General features: G+C 49.1%; 2 protein-coding genes across 2 annotated transcripts in view; both read left to right on the top strand.

Moving 5' to 3' along the window:
• brox (BRO1 domain and CAAX motif containing) overlaps positions 1-2104 on the top strand; it is a 44020-nt gene extending 41916 nt beyond the window's left edge. Inside the window, 1 exon segment of the mRNA XM_052024123.1 lies at positions 436-2104. Within this exon segment, the coding sequence (XP_051880083.1) occupies positions 436-519 (84 nt within the window). The 3' untranslated portion in view covers positions 520-2104.
• Positions 2105-5106: 3002 nt separating this feature from the next.
• Positions 5107-22857, top strand: LOC127574789 (protein FAM177B-like). Its single transcript, XM_052024135.1, has 5 exons — positions 5107-5215; positions 12613-12756; positions 13314-13380; positions 15553-15650; positions 18272-22857. Exons 1-5 carry the CDS (start codon positions 5189-5191, stop codon positions 18452-18454), a joined length of 519 nt encoding a protein of 172 aa, XP_051880095.1. The 5' UTR covers positions 5107-5188; the 3' UTR covers positions 18455-22857.
• Positions 22858-23465: the final 608 nt, after the last annotated feature.

Below are 23465 nucleotides of genomic sequence, written 5' to 3'. Positions count from 1 at the left end.
AGCTTTAGACTCCCCCCAACCTTGGTAAAACTGCTCCATCTACCCTATCTATGCCCTTCATAATTTTACAGACCTCTGCAATGTCTCCCTCAGCCTCCTACGTTCCAGTGAGAACAAACAAACCCAGCCGATCCAATCTCTCCTTGTAAGTAATGCCTTCTCTTCCAGGCAACATCCTGGTGAATCACTTCTGCACTCTTTCTAATGCTACCGCATCCTTCCTGTACACAGTGCTCTCAAGTGCAGCCTGACCAGTGTTTAGTACCACACCAGTTCCCTATCCATACATGTCCCATCTTGTGCAGAGGTGTTTTCCGTACAGCACCTTTACCAAATACCTGTCAGCGTGGCAGTCCTCCCTCTGTTAGCCAGCTCCAATTTATGCCCTCCCTTAGCTGCTAAATGTGTCATTGGATGTCGTTCTCTCCCTCCCAGGCCAAGGTGAAGGAGGAAGAGGTGAAGCCGGTGAAGGAGCCAGACCTGAAACCCCAGAAGGACAGCGGCTGCTCGATTTCATAAAGAGACGGGCAGTGGGGACCGACTCAACTGCGTGGTCTCCTGTGCACTGAGTGCACACTTATCTTCTGCAAGGACTTTACTCCGACAGCCAAGAACTGAAAAACAGCCTGATTTTTGCCCCATTTCATAGAATGCACTTTGCAATGAAACTTTAGGTATATCTGCAAGTAGCCAAGTGGCCGCTTGCACTCTCATCCTGCTGACTCAGGCGCAGGCCTGCGAAGAGGTCACCTCTCTGGTCAGTGTTGTCTTGTCTGCGAACCCTCTCCCACTCGTCCTGGGAGAGGTGCAAGACTGGTGCCCAGGAGCTGACGCGAACTCCAGTCAGCTTCCCACTTACTTATCGGTTTGCAGTAACTGGCCTTAAACACCCTCACTTGGGAACACGACAAACATTCCTTGTTTATTTAACTCCAGTCATGCATCCAAAGCTTTTCTCCTTCAGTAACCTGGGTGAGGAGGGGTTTCCATTCTTCCCACTGCTTTCCCAGCAGCAGTTTTGGTCCACTTCTCCCCACATGCCACAGGCTCGTGGGTTATTCTGTTCACCAGGCCTGGGCTAGAGCTGAGGCTCAGTATATTGAATTCTGATGTACTGAATGGTAGCAGTCAAAGTTCCCAGAGGCTTTCCCTATTTGTCAGCCGAGCCGCTTGTGATATCCTGTTCCATGGTGGTCCAGCACTGCCTCTGCGCGGTGCTTGAAGAGGATGAGGCAAGACGTTCAGTTCCTCTATGAAGACAGCCTTCGTTTTCCATTTACTCCCAAATCATCCCGTCCACTAACCCCAACCCTGTGACAGTCGAGTTTTGCGAGCTGACTCCAGAGCTCTTCCATGTTGTTAACGATACAAAGTTGGTCCGTGAATCAGAAAAGGACACAAGGAAATGGGGCAGCACAGAGGCACTGCCTTAGTGCCAGAGGCCCAGGTTCGATCCTGACCTCCGTTATTGTTTGTGTGGAGTTCACACGTCCTCCATGGGTTTCCGCCCACATCCCAAAGATGTGCAGGTCGGTAGATTTATTGGCTGCTGTAAATTGCCCCTTGTGTGTAGCTGAGGGGTAGGATCTGGGGGTAACTGATGAATCTCCAACCGCCTTTCTAAGGAAGAACCATGACGTGCTGTAACCACACCTAAAGATAATGCATTTAATCTCGGTATCTTGGGAAAGGGAGTTAATTGTCAGATTTTGCTTGCACGGGACAGAGAGCAAGGCCCAGAGGCGGACGAGCTCATTCTCTCAGCAGCAGTTGGGAAGGAACACTGTCAGCTTCCATCCCTCTTCCCAACTCGTGCACTGACCGGAGATTTCAGCTGTCCCTGGGCTCAAGATATCAAGGAGGGTGGCCGCTCACTGATGCCACAAGCTGGGCGAGCAGATGGACAAAAGGTTTGTGTGTGATGCCATCTGCAGTTGAATAGGCCAATGAGACTTGGTCCAAGCTTGTGTAAAGAGCAGACACTTGTCCAAGGGGTCACATGAGGCTTGATGCCTGGAATGAAGGGATAGGGGGAATTGGGATGTGGCTGGTGAACAGTAGAGGGGTCCCAGCTGGGACCCCGGGTGGTGAACAGTAGAGGGGTCCCAGCTGGGACCTCGGGTGGTGAACAGTAGAGGGGTCCCAGCTGGGACCCTAGGTACGATGCCCGGCTGACTTCCTTCTCGGTCTGAATGTGGTGGGTTTGCCCCCCAGCAGCCTGCAGTGGTGAACATGGGTCTGTATGCAGAGGTCACCCCAGTCCTCAAACACCTTCACATCAAGGCAACAGTGAATCTGCAGATCAGTAAACTTGTAAATTCACACACAAGGTCCACTAATCTTTCTGGGGAGTTGTATAATTGTGAGGGGGAGTGATTATTCATCTGATTGTATTATTCTCCCTGCTTCATGTTAAGATGCCTGTTTTAATCATGTAACTATTAATCTCTGCTGCTCTATAGTTGAAGAATGATTTATGTTGCTGAGGAAAATTAAATTCCATATTTATACAGTAAACGTTTTTCTGATAACATTAAGCTGGCAGTTCCAGAGTGGGCAGGTAAGGTGCCAGTCCAGGGGAGGCTGAATACCTCGAGCAAGCTTCTTGGGTCAAAGCCTGCTTGCAGTGTGATTTAATCCTGGGGCTGTTCTCAGCCAAACTGGGACGGGGTGAAGCTGGGGGCTGCTGTCCAATATTTGGTCAAGCCCCCTTCTCACTGCAAGTGGTCATTGCCCCAGACTCAGCAGTGATTGGGTTGGGGCAGCTGCCCCTCCCCAAAGGTTAATTGATTTCTAGAGACCAGCACTTGCTGCCTGACCCACTTTGTCTTAACTGCCATTGAAGTACCTCTTAGAGTGGAGCTGTGGGGGTCATGGAGTCATAGTGTTTCTTCCTTCAAGGAGATTAGTGACCAGATTAACAACTGGTCATTTCATTACTAATTCCAGCTGCTTAATTCCAGATTTAATCATTCAGATTTAAAGTCCCCCAGCTGCTGTTGTGGGATTTGAACACACAACTCCAGGTTTCTCGATACCAGCCCTCCAATACCCGCTAACACTAATGTCTGTTGGGGTATCAACACACTCCAGGGACTGGGGCAGTGCTATTCAATGTGTGGTGTGTGTGTATTGCTACAGAGGGATAAGAGGATAAGTTAACGCCAGCCCCCTTTCTGGATCACCCTGCCATCGAGCTTTCTGTAGTCTACACCTGGCCTCCTGCATACCTCTGGCACAAGGGTAAGGAAGAGGGAGGGGGCGGGACCAGGAAACTGGGACACGAGGAGCAGTAAGGGAATCCAGGATCAGGCTACCACACCTTTATAATTTCATCATTGCTCAACTCGACGGGCTGTTAGACTGAGAAGAGTAAATGACTTAGCAGCTTGGTTTGTGCAACTTCTTTATTGTAATCTCTCATGTGTTGCAACTCCCCCTTCTTCTCCCCCCCCCCCCCCCCCAACTCCTTTCTGTTCATGGATGGATGACAGGGGAAAGGAAGCCCACCACAGCCGGGGACAGACACCTGTGGATCAGGTACCCCTTGGCATTGCTCTCCCCTCTGTCCAGACAATGGTCCTCTGTTCCTGCCTTCTGTCCCTATCTACTGGCCCCTGCCTGTGGAGGGGATGTTGTGACAAAACATGGAGGCGCTGTGGACTGGGGCAAAGTGCTAATTTATTTTGGGCAATGGTGTTCAGGAGTTTCTGCTGTCCGCGTGGGTTTTACACTGGAGTTTTAATGCTAATGACGAAGGATTACAGTGCTGAGGAAATGAATATTTTTGCATTGTGTATATGGGAAGCAGGAGCCCCAGGATAGTTGCATCACAGTAAGACAACCTGCACCCCCCACTCCAGCATCACCAGCACTGCAGCAACAGCATGCAGCCCACTGACTGCCCTGATACAACGTGTCAGGGTAGCCCACCACTACCCAGGCACACCAGGGTTCATTAAGCAAGGCTGCAGCATTCCCCAGAGCACCATCGCCATGAGAGCAGGTGGTCCTGAGCAATGCCCATCATTCGTGCTCAGCAGCCGGGAAATAAATGGGGGGGGGGGGCAGGCAAGGATATTTGCATTCCTCATCAATAACGTTTGATTGGATTCCTCAATGAAGGGAAATAGAGGCTGCACAGAGCTGAGGGCGAATGGGCCAAATGTATTAATAGTTTACTGCAAAACCACATTAAACTAACCCGGGCAGAGAGGCAGCGTGATGATCAGGTATGGTCAGCCCACTGTACTGTAGCCCTGGGGGGAAAGACAGTGTGTGACACACTACCCCAGTCCCGGGGGGGGGGGGGGGGAGGACAGTGACACACTGTACCCCAGTCCCGGGGGGGGGGGGGAGGACAGTGACACACTGTACCCCAGTCCCGGGGAGGGGGGGGGGGACAGTGACACACTGTACCCCAGTCCCGGGGGGGAGGACAGTGACACACTGTACCCCAGTCCCGGGGAGGGGGGGGGACAGTGACACACTGTACCCCAGTCCCGGGGGGGGGGGGACAGTGACACACTGTACCCCAGTCCCGGGGAGAGGGGGGACAGTGACACACTGTACCCCAGTCCCGGGGAGGGGGGGGGGACAGTGACACACTGTACCCCAGTCCCGGGGAGGGGGGGGGACAGTGACACACTGTACCCCAGTCCCGGGGGGGGAGGACAGTGACACACTGTACCCCAGTCCCGGGGAGGGGGGGGACAGTGACACACTGTACCCCAGTCCCGGGGAGGGGGGGGGGGGAGGACAGTGACACACTGTACCCCAGTCCCGGGGAGGGGGGGGGGGAGGACAGTGACACACTGTACCCCAGTCCCGGGGAGGGGGGGGGGAGGACAGTGACACACTGTACCCCAGTCTCTCTCTCTCCCTCGTTCTGTCTCCGTCTCTCCTCTCTGTCTGTCTGTCTCTCTTCCCCCCCCCCCCCCCCTTCCCCACCTGCCTGCTGTTTCTGCCCTCACTGTGTCCCGTCGGAGGGTCCCGGGTCCCTGTCCGTCTGCCCCGGTCTGTCACCGATCCCGGGCTCCTCCTCGCTCGGGGTCCTGAGGCTAAGAGCCGCACCCTGAAGGGGAGGGTGCGGTGCCGGAGCGAGAGTCCTGTTGGAGCCCGCAGGACCCACCTGCTTCCTGCATTGGTGCCGCCTGCCCGGGGTTCCTCGCCGGAGGAAGGACGTAGAATGGAGCCCGGAGAGAGAGGACGAGAGGTGGGAGACCTGGGGAGGGAGGAAAGGGAGAAGGGGAGGTATTGGAGGGAGGGGGCCGTGTCGGGGAAGGGGGTGATTTAATTCTCCTGCACCCGAGCGGACATTCCGCTCCTCTCTGACCCGGACGGGCAGCCCCCAGACCAGCGCTCACCGGGTGGGGTGTGGCGGCTGAGATCGGAGCCCTCAGCCCCCTGGCCTGGGGTCTGGGATCCAGCTGCAGCCCCGCCTGCCCTCCTCCACCTTGCCCCACTGCCCGGGATCTTTCCCCGGGTCCCTGCTCCGGGCTGGAAACCAGTCCACGGCCTCCACAGCGCTCTCCCCCGCCCCCCCCCCCCTCCCTGATGCTCTACTGACTTAAACGGCATTTAAAGGACATGTAGATAGGAAAGGTTTAGAGGAATATGGGCCAAACGCGGGCAAGTGGGATAAACATCTTGGTGAGCATGGACCAATTGGGCCGAAGGGCAGCATCTGTGGAGGGAGGTGTAGAGATGAGGCTGCAGATCAAAAGCCCCTCATCAGAACTGGGAAAAGTTAGACATGAAAGGAACTCAAGTTTCAGAGAAGGGTGGGGGGGGGGGTGGGCAGAGAGAGCGAAAGGGAGGGTGTGTGATGTAAATGGTGGTGGTGGCTGTGGAGGGAGGGGGCTGAAGGAACGTTTGGAAGAGACATAGATAAGAGGACAGGAACGGCATTTGAAACTTCAGCAGAGGAGAGAGGAAAAGTTCCAGAAGGCTAGAAATGCAACTGGAATGGCTCGATTTAAAATCCTTATCAAAATCCTTCTGGAACTCCATATAAACTACATCCCCTGGACCAGTGATCTGCTGCTTACCAAGGCACAGATCTATTCTGCCTCAAATTTTTCCAAGTCCTTTACTTTAATTATAGATTACGATACACAAATGCTGGATTTGAAAATTCCTGGTTTCTGTCTCATTTTTTCCCCCAAATTATCCAATCCAACAATTCCTGAATCAGGAGAACTTCGTTGGTCAAGACACTGGAGTGTAAAACCATCCAGTTTAGGGGGGTTTCAATGGCATTAGGTTTTGTGTTTCTTTGCTTCAGTGAGTTCCAGTCCTTAGTTCAGCATTAACTCTCCCGGCAGACGTGGCACAAAGTAATTATTGAATTAGTCTGCCATTTCCACACATGATGAAACTGAGGTTGAACCATTAAATAACACACAAACATCCACAAAATAGATTTTATTTTGAATGGGTATCTGTGTCCTGTCCTTTGATCACAACCCTATTCCATTGATTAATTCTGTTCTGGGACCCCTGCTCTTTGTGATTTTTATAAATGACTTGGATGAGGATGTGGAAGGATGAGTTAGTAAGTTTGCAGATGACACGAGGGTTGGTGGTGTTGTGGATAGTGTAGAAGGTTGCTGTGGGTTACAACAGGATATTGATAGGTTGCAGAGCTGGGCTGAGAAGTGGCAGATGGAGTTCAACCCAGAAAAGTTTGAAGTGATACTCTTTTGAAGATCAAATTTGAAGGCAGAATACAAGGTTAATGGCAGAACTCTTAGCAGTGTGGAGGAACAGAGGGATCTTGGGGTCCATGTCCATAGATCCCTCAAGGTTGCCATGCTGGTTGGTAGGATTGATAAGAAGGCGTATGGTGTGTTGGCCTTCATTAGTTGGGGTATTGAGGGTGCAGAGGAGATTTACCAGGATGCTGCCTGGATTGGAGAGCATGTCTTATGAGGATAGGTTGAGCGAGTTAGGGCTTTTCTCTTTGGAGAGAAGGAGGATGAGAGGTGACTTGATAGAGGTGTACAAGATGATAAGCGGCATAGATCCAGTGGACAGTCAGAGACTTTTTCCCAGGATGGAAATGGCTAACATGAGGAGGCATAATTTTAAGGTGATTGGAGGAAGGTATAAGGGGGATGTCAGTGGTAAGTTTTTTTTAAACAGAGAGCAGTAGATGCATGGAACACACTGCCGGCAGAGGTTGTGGGGGTAGATACATTTGGGACATTTAAGAGACTCTTAGATGGACACATGAATGATAGAGAAATGGAGGGCTATGTGGGAGGGAAGGGTTAGTTAGATCTTGGAGCAGGATAAAATGTCGGCACAACGTCGTGGGCCGAAGGGCCTGTACCGTGCTGTAGTGTTCTGTGTTCTAGAATGGTCACATTGTTCACAAGGAAGCAGCAGCAGGCCACTTGGCCCCTCAAGCCTTTCCCACCATTCAGCATGATCCTGGGTGATCCAAGGCCTCAACTCCTCTCTGCAGTCTCTTGTGTCTCTATTTTCTCCTCTTCTGTTCCAGTTCCCTGTAACCCTCAAGTCCTCGATCATACAACATTTATCTTTGTCAACCTTAAATATATCTGATGATCTGGCTTGCACCACCCTCGTGAGCAGACAATTCCAGAGATTCACCACCCTCTGAGAGAAGAAATTTCTACCTACCTCAGTTTTAAATGACTGGCCCCTTATTTTGTAGTTTTGTCCCCTAATTTGTGACTCTCCCACTAGTGGAAACATCCCAGCGTCTCACCTTCAAGCCCCGTTAGGATCTTCTGTGTAATAGGATCACCCCTCATTCTTCTAAACTCCAAGGAATACAGATGCAAACTGTTCAGCCTCTCCTGATAGGACAACCCTCTCATCCTGATGAGTCTCCTCTAGACTGCCTCCAATGCTGCTATATCCTTCATTAGGCAAGGGGACCAGAACTGTGTGCAGTGCTGGAGTTTGGTTTGGGTTGGAAGTGATTTGGAGGTGGTTAACTTTTTTATTGTCGGCAGCTTTGGGGCTGTTCCTGTAGTCAGACCCGGCCCAGCAAGTGACAACTTAAATAACAACAGAGGATGCTGGAAACACTCAGCAGGTCAGGCAGCAACCATGGAGAGAGAAACAATGTTTCAGGCTGAACATCCTCAGCATTATTGACCAGAAACGTTAATGTTGCTTCTCTCTCCACAGACGCTGCCTGACCTGCTGAGTGTTTCCAGCATTTTCTGTTTTTATTTCAGATTTCCAGCACCTGCAGTTTTTTGATTTTCATTCATTTGTGAAGTAACTTCCTTTTTTAGCAACATCTTCCGATTGTATTAAAGGAGATTGATTCCACTGCTCTGCGATTTGTCAGGTGCAGTATATCAGAGGCATAGAGTCACACAGCACAGAAACAGGCCCTTCAGCCCATCACATCCATACTGACCATCAAGTACCCATCTATACTAATCCCATTTACCAGCACTTGGCCCTTTGCCTTTTATTCCTTGATAAATCATGTGCACGTCTAGATACTTCTTAAATGAGTCTCTACCTCCACCACCCCCTTAAGCAGTGCGTTCCAGATTCCAACCACCCTCTGAGTGAAAAAAATTCTTCTTCAAATTCTGTCTCCTTACCTTAAGCCCATGCCCTCTGGTCATATAGACAAGATTTCCTGCTCTCGAAAAAAAAAACTGCTGGAGGAACTCAGCAGGTCAGGCAGCATCTATGGAGGAAAATGAACAGTTGACGTTTCAGGCTGAGATCCTTCATTGACTGTTCATTTCCCTCCATAGATGCTGCCTGACCTGCCGAGTTCCTCCAGCATTTTTATTTGTGTGTTGCTCCAGATTTCCAGCATCTGCAGAATTTCTTGTGTCCCCAGGTTGCCTACTCCATACCCTTCCTGTGCCTGTCTTAGCTTTGTGGACCGATATCAGCCTCTCCCACTCCAGGCAAAACAAACCCAGCCTGTCCAGTCTCTCCTCATAACTGAAATGCTCCACTCCAGATAAGGAACTGGTGAATCTCCTCTGCAGCCTCCAGTGCAAACACGTCCTTCCTGTAGTGTGGTGACTGGAATAGTACCCCAGTTGTGGTCTAACCACCGTTTTACAGAGTTGTACCACAACCTTCTTGCTGTTATATTCTACGCCCTGGTTTTCTTTCTCAACATTTTGCGAGAGTTCTGTCGAGAGGTCAGCAGCCTGAAGCATTGACTATGTTTCCCTCTGCACAGCTGCTGCCCGACTTGAAGCATTTTCCACTTTTATTTCAGATTTCTGGCCTCTACAGACTTTTACTCTCTGTGTGGAGTTTTTCCCTCTGGCCAACAGTAAAGCTCCTGTCTAATCAGACATCATTTTCTATAAGTTATTAGCTCACGTGTCGATCTACTAAATTGAACTATTTAACACACAGACTGAGCATTGCATAATCAATAACAATTACAGGTACTACAAATACAATGGCAGACAGCCAGGCAGGCAGAAAGAATGGAATTTGAGCAGCACTTTTCACAGCCTCAGAATGCCACAATGTGTGTTAGAGCCCAGCACCAACGTTTGGCCAGAGTGCCACAATTTGGAGCTCTGTGCATCCAAAGCCACCACAGTAATGGGCACAGAGCAGACAGCTCTCTATGGAACAAGGCCACCGACTTAGCCAGAGATGAACAAGCCAAAAAGCAGTGGGGAGAGGTCATTCAGCCCTTGAGCCGGCTGCACAGTTCAGGAAGATCACGGAATATTCCTCACTTCAACTCCATGTTCCTGGCTGATCCCTGTATCCCTCGATTCCCTTGGTCCAAATAATCTTGTGATTTCATCCTTGGATACTGGGATGTCTGGGTAAAAATTCCAGACTCTCAACCTTTGGTGCCCAGACTTCAAACTTTTTAAACTTTATTTCTACAGCACAGTAGCAGGCCCTTCCAGACAATGAGCCCGCACCACCCAATTACACCCACATTAACCTACTAACCCGTACGTCTTTGGAATGTGGGAGGAAACCGGACCACCTGTTGGAAACCCACGCAGTGACGGGGAGAACGTACAAACTCCTTACTGACAGCGGCGGGAATTGAACCTGGATTACTTGCACTGTAATAGTGTTATGCTAACCACTAGGCTACCATTCTCCTCATCTCAATCCTAATTCTAAAACCATGTGTCCTAGTTCTAGACCTACCCAATCTTCTGGACTTGCCCAATCTAAGGAAATAGCCTCTCGATCCAGCGAGAATTTTAAATGGTTCAAAGAAATCTCTCCCTCTAAAGTCTTGCCAGTACTCAGACTTCCCTCACTGGCTAACTCCCTCATACCAGGGATCTGCCCAGTTACCCTCTGCTCTGTTGCCTGCAAGCCCAGTATAATCCTTAGTTGTTGGGGACAGGGAGCAGAACTGCTGTCAGTACAGATTTACCAAAGTCCTGCACAATTGCCCCAGGTTTCCTTAGTCCTACCCTCAAATCCTGTTCTGATAATGGAGACACAAGAGACTGCAGATGCTGGAATCTGGAGCAACACACAATCTGCTGGAGGGACTCAGCACGTCAGGCAGCATCTGTGGGAGGAAAAGGAACTGTTGATGTTTCGGGTCGAAACCCTGCAGCAGGTTTTCAACCCAAAATGTCGACAATTCCTTTCCCTCCACAGATGCTGCCCGACCTGCTGAGTTCCTCTGGCAGATAGTTAGTTACCCATTATGACGATGACAGTTATTAGCCACAGTACTTGCTGTACCTATACTGTGTGTGTGTGAGCAGGCACCACTCTTCTGTACTATGAAGAAACTCTGTTATGTGGCAATCACATTTCTCTGCCTGAACCTGTTGATCAGGTTTCCTTGATACTCCTGCCTCCCTCACCTGCCTATCACCTCTCCTCACCTGGATCCTCCTATCACCTGCCAGACCTTGCCCCACCCCTCCCCTTTACCTCTTTATACCAGCCATCTCTCCTCTATCTTTCAGTCCAGAGCAAGGGCCTCGACCTGAAACGTCAGGTGTCCATTTCTCTCCACAGGTGCTGCCTGACCCACTGAGTTCCTCCACATTTTGTGTGTGTAGATTCCAGTGGCTGCAGTCTCTCTTGTATCTTCCTCTTTTTGTTACTCATTTGTTTATAAAGCTTTACTGTGCCAGCATTCATTGCACATCCCTGTTTGCCCACACCCCTAAACTGAGCGGCTTGCTGGGCCTTAGTCATCGGCCACCTCGCCTCGAGTCTGGAGTCACACTTTGGCAGACAGCCAAGGACAGCAGATCTCCCGTGGTCACTGGGGCAGATCCGTCTAAGACCTCCTCAGCAGGACAGTCCCACTCCATCAGCAGCTCATCGTGTCTCCTCCTGTGTCTCCTGGTGCATTCTCCCAATGAGGGGCCACCCCAGCTGATCAGGACAGGACCTTACAACCTGACTTTGTCTCAGCAGATCAGGGACCTTCCATCCAGAATTTGTCCCAGGTGATCAGGACAGGACCTTCCAAACCCCATCCTTCCATTGCCAGCACCTACCAACACCCACACTTTACCCTTAGGGAATGTTCCTGGGAGCGGGATTTGGTCTGGGGAACAAAGGGAGAGAAGGAACAGAAGAAGCTGGGGCTCCATGTCCATAACCCTCTGCAGGTAGTGGGATGTTGGGGGATGTGGGGTAGAGAACCAGAATCCTGGGATTCATAAGTAGAGGGTCGGAGTACCAAGTCAGGGAGGTTCCGTCAGATTCTCTCTTCTCCCCACTTCAATCGGGCAGAAGATACACATCCCACCAGGCTCAAGGACACCGCCTATCCCGCTGTTGTAAGACTCTTGACTGGACCTCTTGTATGTTAAAGATGAACTCTTGATTTCTCCATCTACCTCATCATGGCCTTGCACCTTGTGTCTGCCTGCACTGCACTCTCTCAGTATCTGGAACACTTTATTTTGCCTTCTGTAATGGCTTTTCCTTTTGCGCTACCTCGATGTACTTGTGTTTTGAAATGGTGTGTGTGGATGGCATGCTAAGCAAAGTTTTTCACTGTATCTCGGTACATGTGACAGTAATAAACCAACAACCCTGTCCCTTGCCCTGTTCCTCCTCCCTCTTCTCCCATTCCTCCTCCCTCCTCTCCCGAGTCTTTTAGTCAGTGCGAGGTTTAGAGACCATCCGAGGAGCCCTTTTACCCGGAGGGGGTTTGGATTCTGGAACGCACTGCTTGAGGGGACCCTGGAGACAGAGACTGTCACAGATACGTCGGTGGGCACTTGAATTGCCAGGGTGTGCAGGGCTGTGGATGAATTGTTCTAAATGGGATCAGCATTGATCGGTAGAGTGGCTGGCACAGAGTCGGCCCAAGAGCCTGTTTCTGTGCCGTACAAGGTGCCGCCTTGTGTGCTGACTCAGGCTGGCACTGACGCAGATGGTAACCTGGAGAGTAGGTGCCCAAGGCCGTCACCGATGGGTCAGACACGGGGGTGTTCCTGAGAGCAGGACTCTCCCCAGAACCTGCAGCTGCCGTGCCCTGGTGTCGTTCCTGTCTTGGGCTCGGTGACACCCTCCACCCCGAACCCTGTCCCTCCATTGCCAGCACCTACCAACGCCCACACTTCCCCCTTAGAGAACGGCGGCCGTGTACGGGCACAACTCACTCAATCCCTGATCTGTCAGGCAGAGGGAGGTCCTTCCCGGGAGGTGGAAGCGGGCAAGGAGAAGCCGCGCAGAGTCATTCACTTTGCGAGCGGAGAGACCATGGTTGAGAGCAGCAGCGAGGAGGAGCTGGAAGAGGAGCAGCCAGTGCAGCGAGTCGACCCTGTGAGTGCCCACGGCAGTGGGTGTTACTGCGCATCACCGTTCCCGCAGCTCTCCCTTCACCGCAGCTTTCCCGCATGTCCCGCCGCCTGCCCGCACGTCCCGCCGGTTCACACACATCTCACTGCCTCCCTGCACATCTGACCGACTTCCTGTAAAGCCTGTATGGTCAGTGAAGGAGAGGAGTGGGGTGTGTGGGGAGAGGGCTGGGGTTGTGTGGGGAGTGGGGTGGGGGTTTGGGGAGAGAGGGCTGGGGTTGTGTGGGGAGTGGGGTGGGGGTTTGGGGAGAGAGGGTTGGGGGTGTGGGGAGAGAGGGGTGGGGGTGTGCGTGCGGGGAGAGGGGTACAGCTCATCCTGCGATGCTCCTCACAGTCAGAGGGCTCTCTGACCTGGCACAAGTTGTTCAGATCAATGTTTACCACCCGGGGGTCTGGGAGAGCCGGGAATTGCAGAGATCAGGGTGAGAACCTGCCCCTCGATTCCCCAGGCTCAGTGGAGGGATTTGTTTGTTGAACAGTTCGATGTGTGAAACTCACATTTTCTGCTGTGATTGCCTGCAGTCCACACTCCCCTGGAGACACTTCCTGTGGTTCTGGGTGACTCACTTTGCCAGAAGATCCTTATTCAGTGAGTATTGCACCATGGCAAGGGGTCAGTCTGAGAACGATCTGAAAAGGATGTATGGAAATAATGAACAGTTGGTAAAGTTAGCAATGACGGAAGGTGGTTTGTGGGGACCACCTGTCCAACTAGAGTGTCCAACACAATCCCTCACTCAGTCCCTCTGACCAGACTGTCCATGTGGGGGTGGGGTGGGGGGAAGTGCAGGGGTGCAGAAATCAAGCTAACATCCCTTCCTTCCCACCATCCGGGAACATAAACAATCCTTCCAGATGAAGCATCGATTCACTTGTACTTCCGATTGAGTGAACTGCATTCAGTGCTCACAATGTGGTCTCCTCAACACTGGAGGAAGCAAATACAGATCACTTTGTGGAACACCCGTACCCAGTCAGCAGGCTGACCCTGAACCTCCCGTTACCTGTCACTTGAATCCCCCATCTCACTCCCACTGTGCCTGCAGCTCCCTGCACTGTTGCACTGAGGCCCAGTGCAAGCTCGAGGAACAGCACCTCATCTTCCATCTGGGGACGTGGCAGCCTGCAGGACTGAACGTTGAATTCTTGCTCTTTTTTCAGTTTGTATCAGGACTGGCCATTTTTGTTGGTCACCTGTGTTTCTGTCTCGTCTGGCCTTGCTGGGCATGTCCTTGATTATACAACATGACACAGACTGTACAAGGTGACACAGTCTATTTAAAGTACTGTTGAAAGTATCCTGACCGGTTGCATCATGGTCTGGGATGGCAATTCGAATGCACAGGAAGGTAAGAAGCTGCAGAGAGTAGTGGACTCTGCCCAATACATCACAGGAGGCGCTGCCTCAAGAAGGCAACATCTACCAAAGATCCCCACCATCTGGGCCATGACATCTTTTTGCAACTACCATTGGGCAGGAGGTACAGAAGCCTGAAGTCCCACATCACCAGGTTCAGGAACAGCTACTTCCCTTCAACCATTTGGTTCTTGAACCAACCGGCAAAACCTTAATCACTACAGTTAGAACAGAAGAGATAGGAGGAGTCAGCCGTCTGGCCCGTCGAGCCTGCTCCGCCATTCAATAAGATGACGGCTGATCTGCCATGAGGCTGGTATGCCTCAGTATGGCTTGGCATGTTACAGTTTAGCAACGCTATGACCACTTTGGACTAAAATGAATGTTTTTTTTGTTCTAATTGTGCTCTTTCTTGTAAAAATTGTGTATAATTTATGTTTAATTTATGTTTTTCTGCTTTGCTGCTTATCTGGTGCTGTGTGCCTGTGATGCTGCTGCAAGTAAGTTTTGCATTGCACCTGTGCACACATGTGCATATGACAATAAACTTGACTTTGACTTTATACATGACACAGACCGTACAACGTGACATAGACCACACAACATTAGCAACACAATACACAGTGAAGTTTAGTCTGATTTTAACTGCCCTTTGACTGCCATATTAGGTCACCTTCTCAGAAACTTTCCCCTTATCCCATCCATTGGCCTCCCCCCACCTTCACCACCACCTAGGTTAACTTATTTCTCTCTTTCACAGTTCTGATGAAGGGTCCCAGATCTGAAACAGTTTTAAAACTTTCCACAGATACTGCCTGACCTGCTGAGACTTTCCAGCATCTTCTGTTCACAACCTGACATGTTCAGCAGCTAGATAATCCAGTACCAATGGGGTATTCTCCAGAATAACAGTTCTCTTGTATTAACTCAAAATCAAAACTGCTGGAAACCCTCAGCCGGTTGGGCAGTGTCTGTGGAGAGAGGAACAGAATTGACCTTTCAGCGGAGAAACTCTTCATCAGAACTCTATTTCAGATTTCCAGCATCTGCAGTTGTTTTTTGATTGTCAGTTTTCTTGCATCAGGCCCTGTCTCTGATTCCATGTAGCCAAAGAAAGTGTAACCTGTTGCAAACATACACCACCACATAAAATGATGGCCCAGGAGTCTGGTCCTCTCAAGCTGCATTGAGTAAAGATCTAGTCACCTCACCCACTGCAGTGAATATTTTGCGTAGAGGACCACTGAAATCTCATAACTTTGAAGCAAACCACATGTTAATTCAGCAGGGGTTGGGATTGAATTCAGGATCTTCATTACCTGTGTCTGACTTTAACTGAGAGTGAGGAGGTGCTGGCACTGTAACGTGTACTTCTGTGACATTTTGTTGCTTCCTTTCTCCTAGCCTGTGACTTTCTTGGAGAGAAACTGGCCGACTTGTTCGGACTGACGACAGCCAAGTACCAGTACGCAGTTGATGAATACTTCACTGTTCAAGACCAGGTCTCCTACGCATCCAAACCCTATGAATATATATTGAATTGTATATTATGTAGGCAAGGTGTCAATGGAACACAACAAATATTTTACACCAGTTTGTGTCCAGTGACCAAAAGTTATTCAATAACTATTTCATACAAATATACACATCATAACAATTTCCTACAGGTGATCAACAGGTTATAACGGGCTCTTCGGTCCATCATGTCCCTGCCGACCATCGTACTTATCCATACTAATCCCTCCTGGTCCGTAGTCTACTATATGCTGGCAGTTCAAGTGCTCGTCCAGATCATTCTCAAATGCTGAGAGAGTCTCTGTCTCCACCACCCCGTCAGCCAGTGCATTCCAGATTCCAACCACCCTCTGGGTGAAAAAATTCTTCATCAAATCCCCTCAAAACATTTCTACTTTCACCCTCTGGTCTTAGATACCACTGCTATGTGGAAAGGTTAGCTACTATCTGTTCTCTGTGCCCCTCACCATTTTATATATCCACATCAGGTTCCCCCTCCTCCTCAAGCCTCCTCTGCTCCAGGAAAAATAATTACAGAACCAGCAATTGAAGACAAATATCTGATATATAATCATTAGGTATTAACTAATAATAATATTCAATTATTAATTTTCATGGTATTAGATCAGTTTGCAACACTGATATACAAATTATTAACAGGTTTTTAAATAATACTATTACAATACTATTTTACATTTCTTTTATGTGTTGAGGATCTGGGCATTGTTGGCAAGGCCAGCATTTTTTACCCATCCCTAGTTGCCCCTTTGAGAAATGATTTCTTAGGATACTTCAGAGGGCATTTAAGAGTCAACCATATCGGGTAGGTCTGGGGTCACATACAGACCTGACCAGATAAGGACAGCAGATCTCCTCCAGTGAAAGGAATTAGTCATAGTCATACAGCACGGAAACGGGCCCTTCAGCCCAGCTGGTCCATGCCAACCAAGATGCCCATCTAAGCTAGTCCCATTTGTTTGTGTTTGGCCCATATCCCTCTAAACTTTTCCTATCCACAAACCTGTCCAAGTACCTTTTAGATGTTGTTAATGTACCTGCCTCAACCACTTCCTCTGGCAGCTCATTCCATGCACTGACCACCCCCAGGGTGAAAAAGTTGCCCCTCAGGCTCCCCTCTCACCTACACCCTCTTGTTCTTAATTCCCCACCCCTAGGAAAAAGACTGAGCACATTCACCCTATCTATGCCCCTCATAGTCAACCAAATAGGTTTTATAATGATCTGATGGCTTTGTGATCGTTGGTAACAGGACTAGTTATTGCTCCAGCTTCTAGATTGAATTTAAATTCCATAACTGGTGGTGGGATTTGAACTTGGGTCTTTTCATGGCCTCTGGATTATGAATCCAGTAATTCAGCCGCCGCTGCACCACCACCACACCCAATATAATAATCAAAAAGATAAACAATAATAAACATTGATCAAAAACCAACAGATAATTTTCTTTAAAGTGACACGAATATAGTTAAAGTCATCAATAGGTTATCGATAAACTTTTCATGCTGATACCCACACTTAATGATGGTTTAACATAGTGAATCACCTTGATACAATGAATTATTTTTGAAGGGCAGCGACTATTTTGTAGGTAAAGGTGGGGATCTTCACAGTAATAGTCCTAAATCAGCAGTGATGGGTGAACAAGAGCAGGAAGACTGAGGGAACCCTGGCGGGGAGGTTGGGGTGGAGCCAGGCACAGGAACAGAGGAGGAGAGGGAAGAATGGTGAAAGCAAGGGAGGCCGGGGAAGGAGAACATCTGAAAATGTTGCCGGGACTAGAGGGCTCGAGTTATAAGGAAAGACTGGATAGGCTGGGACTTTTTCCCCTGGAGTGTAGGAGGCTGAGGGATGACCTTACAGAGGTTTATAAAGTCATGAGGGGTAAGGTGGATGGTCACGGTCTTTTTCCCAGGATAGGGGAGTCTAAAACTACAGGGCACGGGTTTAAGGTGGGAAGGGAAAGATTCTAAAGGGATCTGAGGGGCAACATTTTCACCCAGAGGATGGCTGGTATATGGAACGAGCTGCCAGAGGAAGCTGTAAAGGTGGGTACATCTACCACAGATATTTGGACAGGTACATGGATAGTAAAGGCCTGGAGCGACATCGGCCAAAGGTAGGCAAATGGGACTAGATCAAATAGACATCCTGGTTGCCCAAGGCCTGCTTCTGGGCTGTATAACTCTGTGACTCTAAATAGAAGCAGGCACAGGCCATTCAGCCCTTTGAATGTGCTTCACCTTTTAATAAGTCCCTCCAGCATTTTGTGTGTTGCATGGCTGTTTTTTTTTTTAACCTCAGCATCATTTTTCTCTTAATATCCAAAACTCTATTAATCTCCGACTTGAATATACTCAGTGACCAAGTCTCCACAGTCTTCCTGGGTAGATTCACCACCCTGGGTGAAGAGTTTCTCTCCATCTCTGTCCTGAACCACTAGCCCCTTATTTTGAGACTGGGGCCCCCCAGCTCAGGGAAACATCCTCCCTGTGAGGGTAGGTCTGGAAGGAGACCAGAGGCATGGAAGGGGGTTGAAAATGCTTCTCCCCAATCCCCAGAATTTAAAGTCACTACTCTTTACTTCCAGAAAGATGAAGATGGAGAAGAGGTCACAGAAATGGAGGAGATAGAAGTTAATGAGAGGAAGCATCTGCCCCTCCAGACGTCTGAATACGGGACTTTAAATACAGCAGAGAGTCCAGGAATCAACAGCAGGGCTGAGTACAAGCACCAAGTATCGTACACCAACGAAGTACTGGAAGACAACTAACCCCATCTCCCACCAATCCACCTTGGGTCTAATTGCCTCCCTCGCCAATGGTTGCAGCTCTTTAAAAGTGATTGACGTGAGGGCATAAACTGGGACAAAAAGTATCCTCTAGTCTGCTCCTCCTCTTCCATTGGGGGTCATCTCACAGGCTATGCATCCATCACTGCCAACCACCCTGCAATAGAGTTGTGTGATAGTGTAGTGGTCAAGTCCAGGTCATCGACCCAGGACGTTGACTTTGCTTCTCTCTCCACAGATGCTGCCTGACCTACTGACAGTTTCCAGCACTTTTTTTGTTTTGCAATTCCAGCATCTGCGGTATTTTATTTTTAAGCAGCTAAGTTATTAGTCTTGGTATCCGAGGATCCAGAATTCAAATCCTGCCATGGCAACTGAGCCATTAAATGTGAAATTTTACGGGTCATTCATGGTGACCATGAAACTAATATTCTTTGTAGAAAGAAATTAGCTGTCCTTACCTGGCCTGGACTATGTGCGATTCCAGTGTATTAACTCTTACCATCCTTGAGTTCAGGGGCAATTGGGGATGGGCAATAAATGCTGGCAGTGCCGTTGATATCCGCATCCCTGGAATAAGGAAATGAGAAACATCTCATGGGTATTCTTTGTGCCTGAAATTCAAAAAAACCCACAGACACTGGAAATCTGAAACAAAAACAGTGCTGGAAACACTCAGCAGACCAGGCAGCATCTGTGGAGAGAGAAACAGAGTCAATGCTACAGTTCGAAGACCCTTACTCGGAACTTTGTGCCTGAGCCTAGCTGCTGATAAAAGTATAAGCAACATCATGGTGAAGCTCTGTTCTGCCCTGACTTGCTGTTCACACTCAAGCTCTCCAGCACGTTAGCCATCTCCATCCTGGAAAGAACAAAGGGAAATATAATGCAGTATATTAATAAAACAAGGAAACCTTCCTGGATACAAGGGGCAAAGGGAGTATTGTGGCCCTCAGAAGGTAAGTGGGCACAGATTTGAACATTAACATGGAAAGGGAAGAGTAAAGGGATAGTAGAAATCCTTCCCAGAGTCAATACAGTTAGAATGGGGACGTTTTGCTGTGAAACTCTACAATACACTGCCTGAGTGGGTGGTAGAGTTAGAGATTCCCATAGCATTTATGAAGTATCTGGAGGAGTGCTTGTATCACCAAGGCATAGATGGCTACGGACCAAGTGCTGGTAAATGGGATTAGTAAAAATGGGTACACAAGAGAGACTGCAGATGCTGCAAATCTGGAGCAATTTACACAAAATGCTGGAGGAACTCAGCAGGTCAGGGAGCATCTATGGAGGGAAAAATGGGTACTTGATGATCACGGTGGGTTGAAGGGCCTTTTTCTCAATGTCTCAATAGTTGGTCAATAGACCAGCTTGCTGAATTATCAGCACGTATCGGAGGCCCTCTTGTCTGCAGAGGAAACAGCATAACTCAGGACCAGGGCTGCGGCCCTACAGACAGTGACCGTGTCTATATGGAGGAGGGAAGCTTTGACAGGAATTTGCAGGTAGCAAGCCTTTTACCTGGCTTCCAGATAACACCTGTCCACGGGTTCTACCTCAGTGGAGTAAGTGATAACCAATTTCAGCATCGTGCAATGTTCCGGGAAGATTAGTTTTGATGTTTTGGATATAGAACATAGAACACTGGAAGGACTCAGCACGGCTGACACCATCTGTGGAGAGAGAAACAGAAACACATGCATTAGGAGCAGGTCTCTAGCAACCCAGGTTCGATCCTGACCACTTACTCCTCCAGCCTGCTGAGCCATTCAATAAGATCGTAGCTGAGCTGATTGTAACTTGAACTCTGCCTTCCGACCCAGATGAAGAATCTCAACTCAAAACGTCGACTGTCCATCCCCCCCCCCCCAGAGATGCTGCCTGACTGCTGAGTTCCCCCAGCAGCTGTTTTTTTGCTGCAGCTTCCAGCATCTGCAGTCTCGTTTCTGCATTCCTGTCTAACCTTTCACCCACCCCCTTGCTCATTCAAGAACCTACCCACCTCCGCTTTAAAAATATTCAAAGATTCTACCTCCAGAGAGTTCCAAAGGTTCCAGACTACCCGAGAGAAAAGGTTTTTCCTCACCTCTATCTTAAATGGATGTATTTTTATTTTTTAAACAGGAGGAAGCATCCTCCCCACATCCACCCCATCGAGGCCCCACGGGATCATGTTTCAAGAATAGCTGAAGAAAGTTGTCTGCTTCTCTCTCCGGAGAGGTTGCCTGACTTTCTGAGGATGTTCCTCATTTCCCGTTTTTATCTCAGATGTCCAGCATTTGCAGTGTTCTGCTCTCAATTGAACAAGTCCAAATTTATATGCCAGACTCTGCTCTGCATCTGTTCCTTGATCCAGGTTTGACAAAGAGCGATAGAAATGTAGAGGGGATTGTGTGTGTGTGTGGGGGGGGGGGGGGGGGAGACACACGTGCCCCTCCCATCTCCCCGTCAGCAGTCGTTCCCCAGAACCTTTCGCAGCCTTAGCTGATTGTAATATTCTATTGACCTCTGTACTGTTTCTGTAAATAGAGACAATGTTAAAATAAATGCTGCATTTCAGCAGCTGAATTATAATCCACTCTTTGGACAGGAGAACCGAGTTCTGTGGGACAAACCGTCTCCTGGTTACACTCATCTTGAGCAACGACCTGCTGGAGGAACTCAGCGGGTCGAGCAGCGTCTGTGGGAGGAAAGGAATGGTCGATGTTTCGGGTCGAAGTGCTAAAAAGGGACTGAGAGCGGAGAGGTGAGATGGCCGGTATAAAGAGGGGAAGGGGAGTGGTGAGAAAGGAGTCCGAGGTGATTAGTTTTCACGCACCTCCTCGGTCCACCAGTTGCCTCTGCACTGCCGATAGGTGCTGGAAGTGAGTGCTCCTCCAAGCAGCCCCTAAAACTTGTGGAAATCCCAGAAAGACCATAAGCAGACTCGTCTACCACAATTGCAATAGATAAGTATTCCCCAGCAACAATGGGACTTCCATACCATCATTCTGGGCTAGATCCTAGCACAACTGATAGGTTAGGAATTGGGATCCTTCTTCGGCACAGTGGGCCACTCAAAGTGACTGCTCATTGCTGTGCAAACTCAGCACTGCATTAGCTACCTTCCAAAAGTGACATAGCTAACTGGAGATACTGGGCACCTAGGGACCGAGGTGTACCAGTGCATGAATCACAAAAAGCTAGCAGGCAGGTCCAACAAGTCGTTAAGAAGGCAAATGGCATTTTGGCTTTTATTGTGATGGAGCTGGAGTTTAAAAATAGGGAGGTTTTGTTACTGTTGTACAAGGTGTTGGGGAGGTCGCACCTGGAATACAGCATACAATTGTGGTCCCCCTACCTAGTTACATTGGAGGCAGAACAAGGGAGGTTCATCAGGCTAATTCCTGGGATCAGAGGGTTGTCCTATCAAGAGAGGCTAAATAGTCTGGGTCTGTATTCCTTAAAGTTTAGAAGAATGAGGGGTAACTTTGTTCAAACATAGAAGATCCTAAGGGGGCTTGACAGGGTAGACATTGGGATGTTTTCAATAGTGGGAGAGTCACGAACAAGGGGACATAGTTACAAGACAAGGAACCGGTCATTTAAAACTGAGGTGCGGAGAAATTTATTCTCTGGGAGGGTAGTGATTCTCAGAAATTCTCTGCCCCAGAGTGTAGTGGAGGCCAGATCATTAGATATATTTAAGGTAAAGGTAGATAATTATTTGGAAGATCGAGGAATTGATAACTGCAGAATTGGCACAGAAGAGGAGTTGAGGCCAACAGCCATGATCATATTGAATAGTGGGGCAGGCTGAGGGGCCTACTCTTGCTTCTATTCTCTTGTGGCAGTGGATCTGCCTGCGACATCTCTCCTTTTAGCCAGAAATGGTCCTGGAGACTGCAGGCAGGCCAGAGTGGGTGTCCAGTAGTTACAGAGTGACTGGGATTTCATCGGAGTGATCGACTCCCACACTGCATCTTACCAGACCCACTCCTGCTCCAACCACTGCCATGATTTGCCCTTTTGGAGCTGCTATTTGTAGACTGGCATACTGTCCTGCAGCAATTCTTTGATTGGTTCTGAACACAATTGGAACTGGGCAGGCACGGTAATGTAGCGGTTAGCATAACGCTATTACAGCGCCAGCGACTCAGGTTCAATTCCATTCACTGTCTGTAAGGAGTTTGTATGTTCTCCCTGTGTCCGCGTGGGTTTCCTCCGGGTGCTCCGGTTTCCTCCCACATTCCAAAGATGTACAGTTAGAAAGTTGTGGGCATGCTATGTTGGCGCCGGAAGAGTGGCGACACTTGTGGGCTGCCCCCAGAACACTCTATGCAAAAGATGTATTTCACTGTGTGTTTCAATGTACATGTGACTAATAAAGAAATCTTATCTCATCTTATCTTTTCCACACAAAACTTGGACTCACCTCCTGACACCAAACATTCAATTCCCCCGCACTGCCATACCTTGACTGCAGTGTGTACCGTCTACAAATCTCACCATTCTCGGGAATGTAGGCGTTGACGTATGAGGAGAGGGTTGGGCAGGTTGGACTCGTACTCACTGGAGTTTAGGATGAGAGGTGATCTTACTAAAATACGTACATTCTGAGGGTTTGACAAGGTGGATGCTGAGAGGATGCTTCCTCTCTTGGGGAATCTAGAACCGGGGGCATAATTTTAGAATAAGGGGCTATTTATTTAAGACAGAATTGAGCATGGATTTCTTCTCCTGACTCTTTGGAATTCTCTGCAGTGGAGAGCTATGGAGGTGGATCAAGGCTGGGATAGACTGATTTTTTGGTTTATAAGGGAGCACAGAGTTCTGGGGAACAGGCCAGTGAGTGAGGTCAAGATCAGATCAGCCACGATCTTATTAAATGGTGGAACGGCCTAGAGGGGCTGAATGGCCTCCTCCTGCACTTGCTTCTATTTTTAAAGCCTTCTTCAAAGTGCTTCCTCAATTCAAGATCTCTATTTCTGAACAAACTCAGCAGGCAAAT

This window comes from Pristis pectinata, chromosome 10 (genome assembly GCF_009764475.1).
Source record: "Pristis pectinata isolate sPriPec2 chromosome 10, sPriPec2.1.pri, whole genome shotgun sequence".
In the NCBI taxonomy this organism is placed as follows: Eukaryota; Metazoa; Chordata; class Chondrichthyes; order Rhinopristiformes; family Pristidae; genus Pristis; species Pristis pectinata.
Note: the sequence above shows the minus strand (reverse complement) of the source record. Positions and strands in the feature narration are given on the sequence as shown.

Coding starts and splice junctions, on each gene's coding strand:
- LOC127574789 (XM_052024135.1), top strand. CDS start 5,189: ATGGAGCCCGGAGAGAGAGGACGAGAG. Junction 5,216..12,612: donor CCGGAGAGAGAGGACGAGAG/GTGGGAGACCTG, acceptor CTGATCTGTCAG/GCAGAGGGAGGTCCTTCCCG. Junction 13,381..15,552: donor TGCCAGAAGATCCTTATTCA/GTGAGTATTGCA, acceptor CCTTTCTCCTAG/CCTGTGACTTTCTTGGAGAG.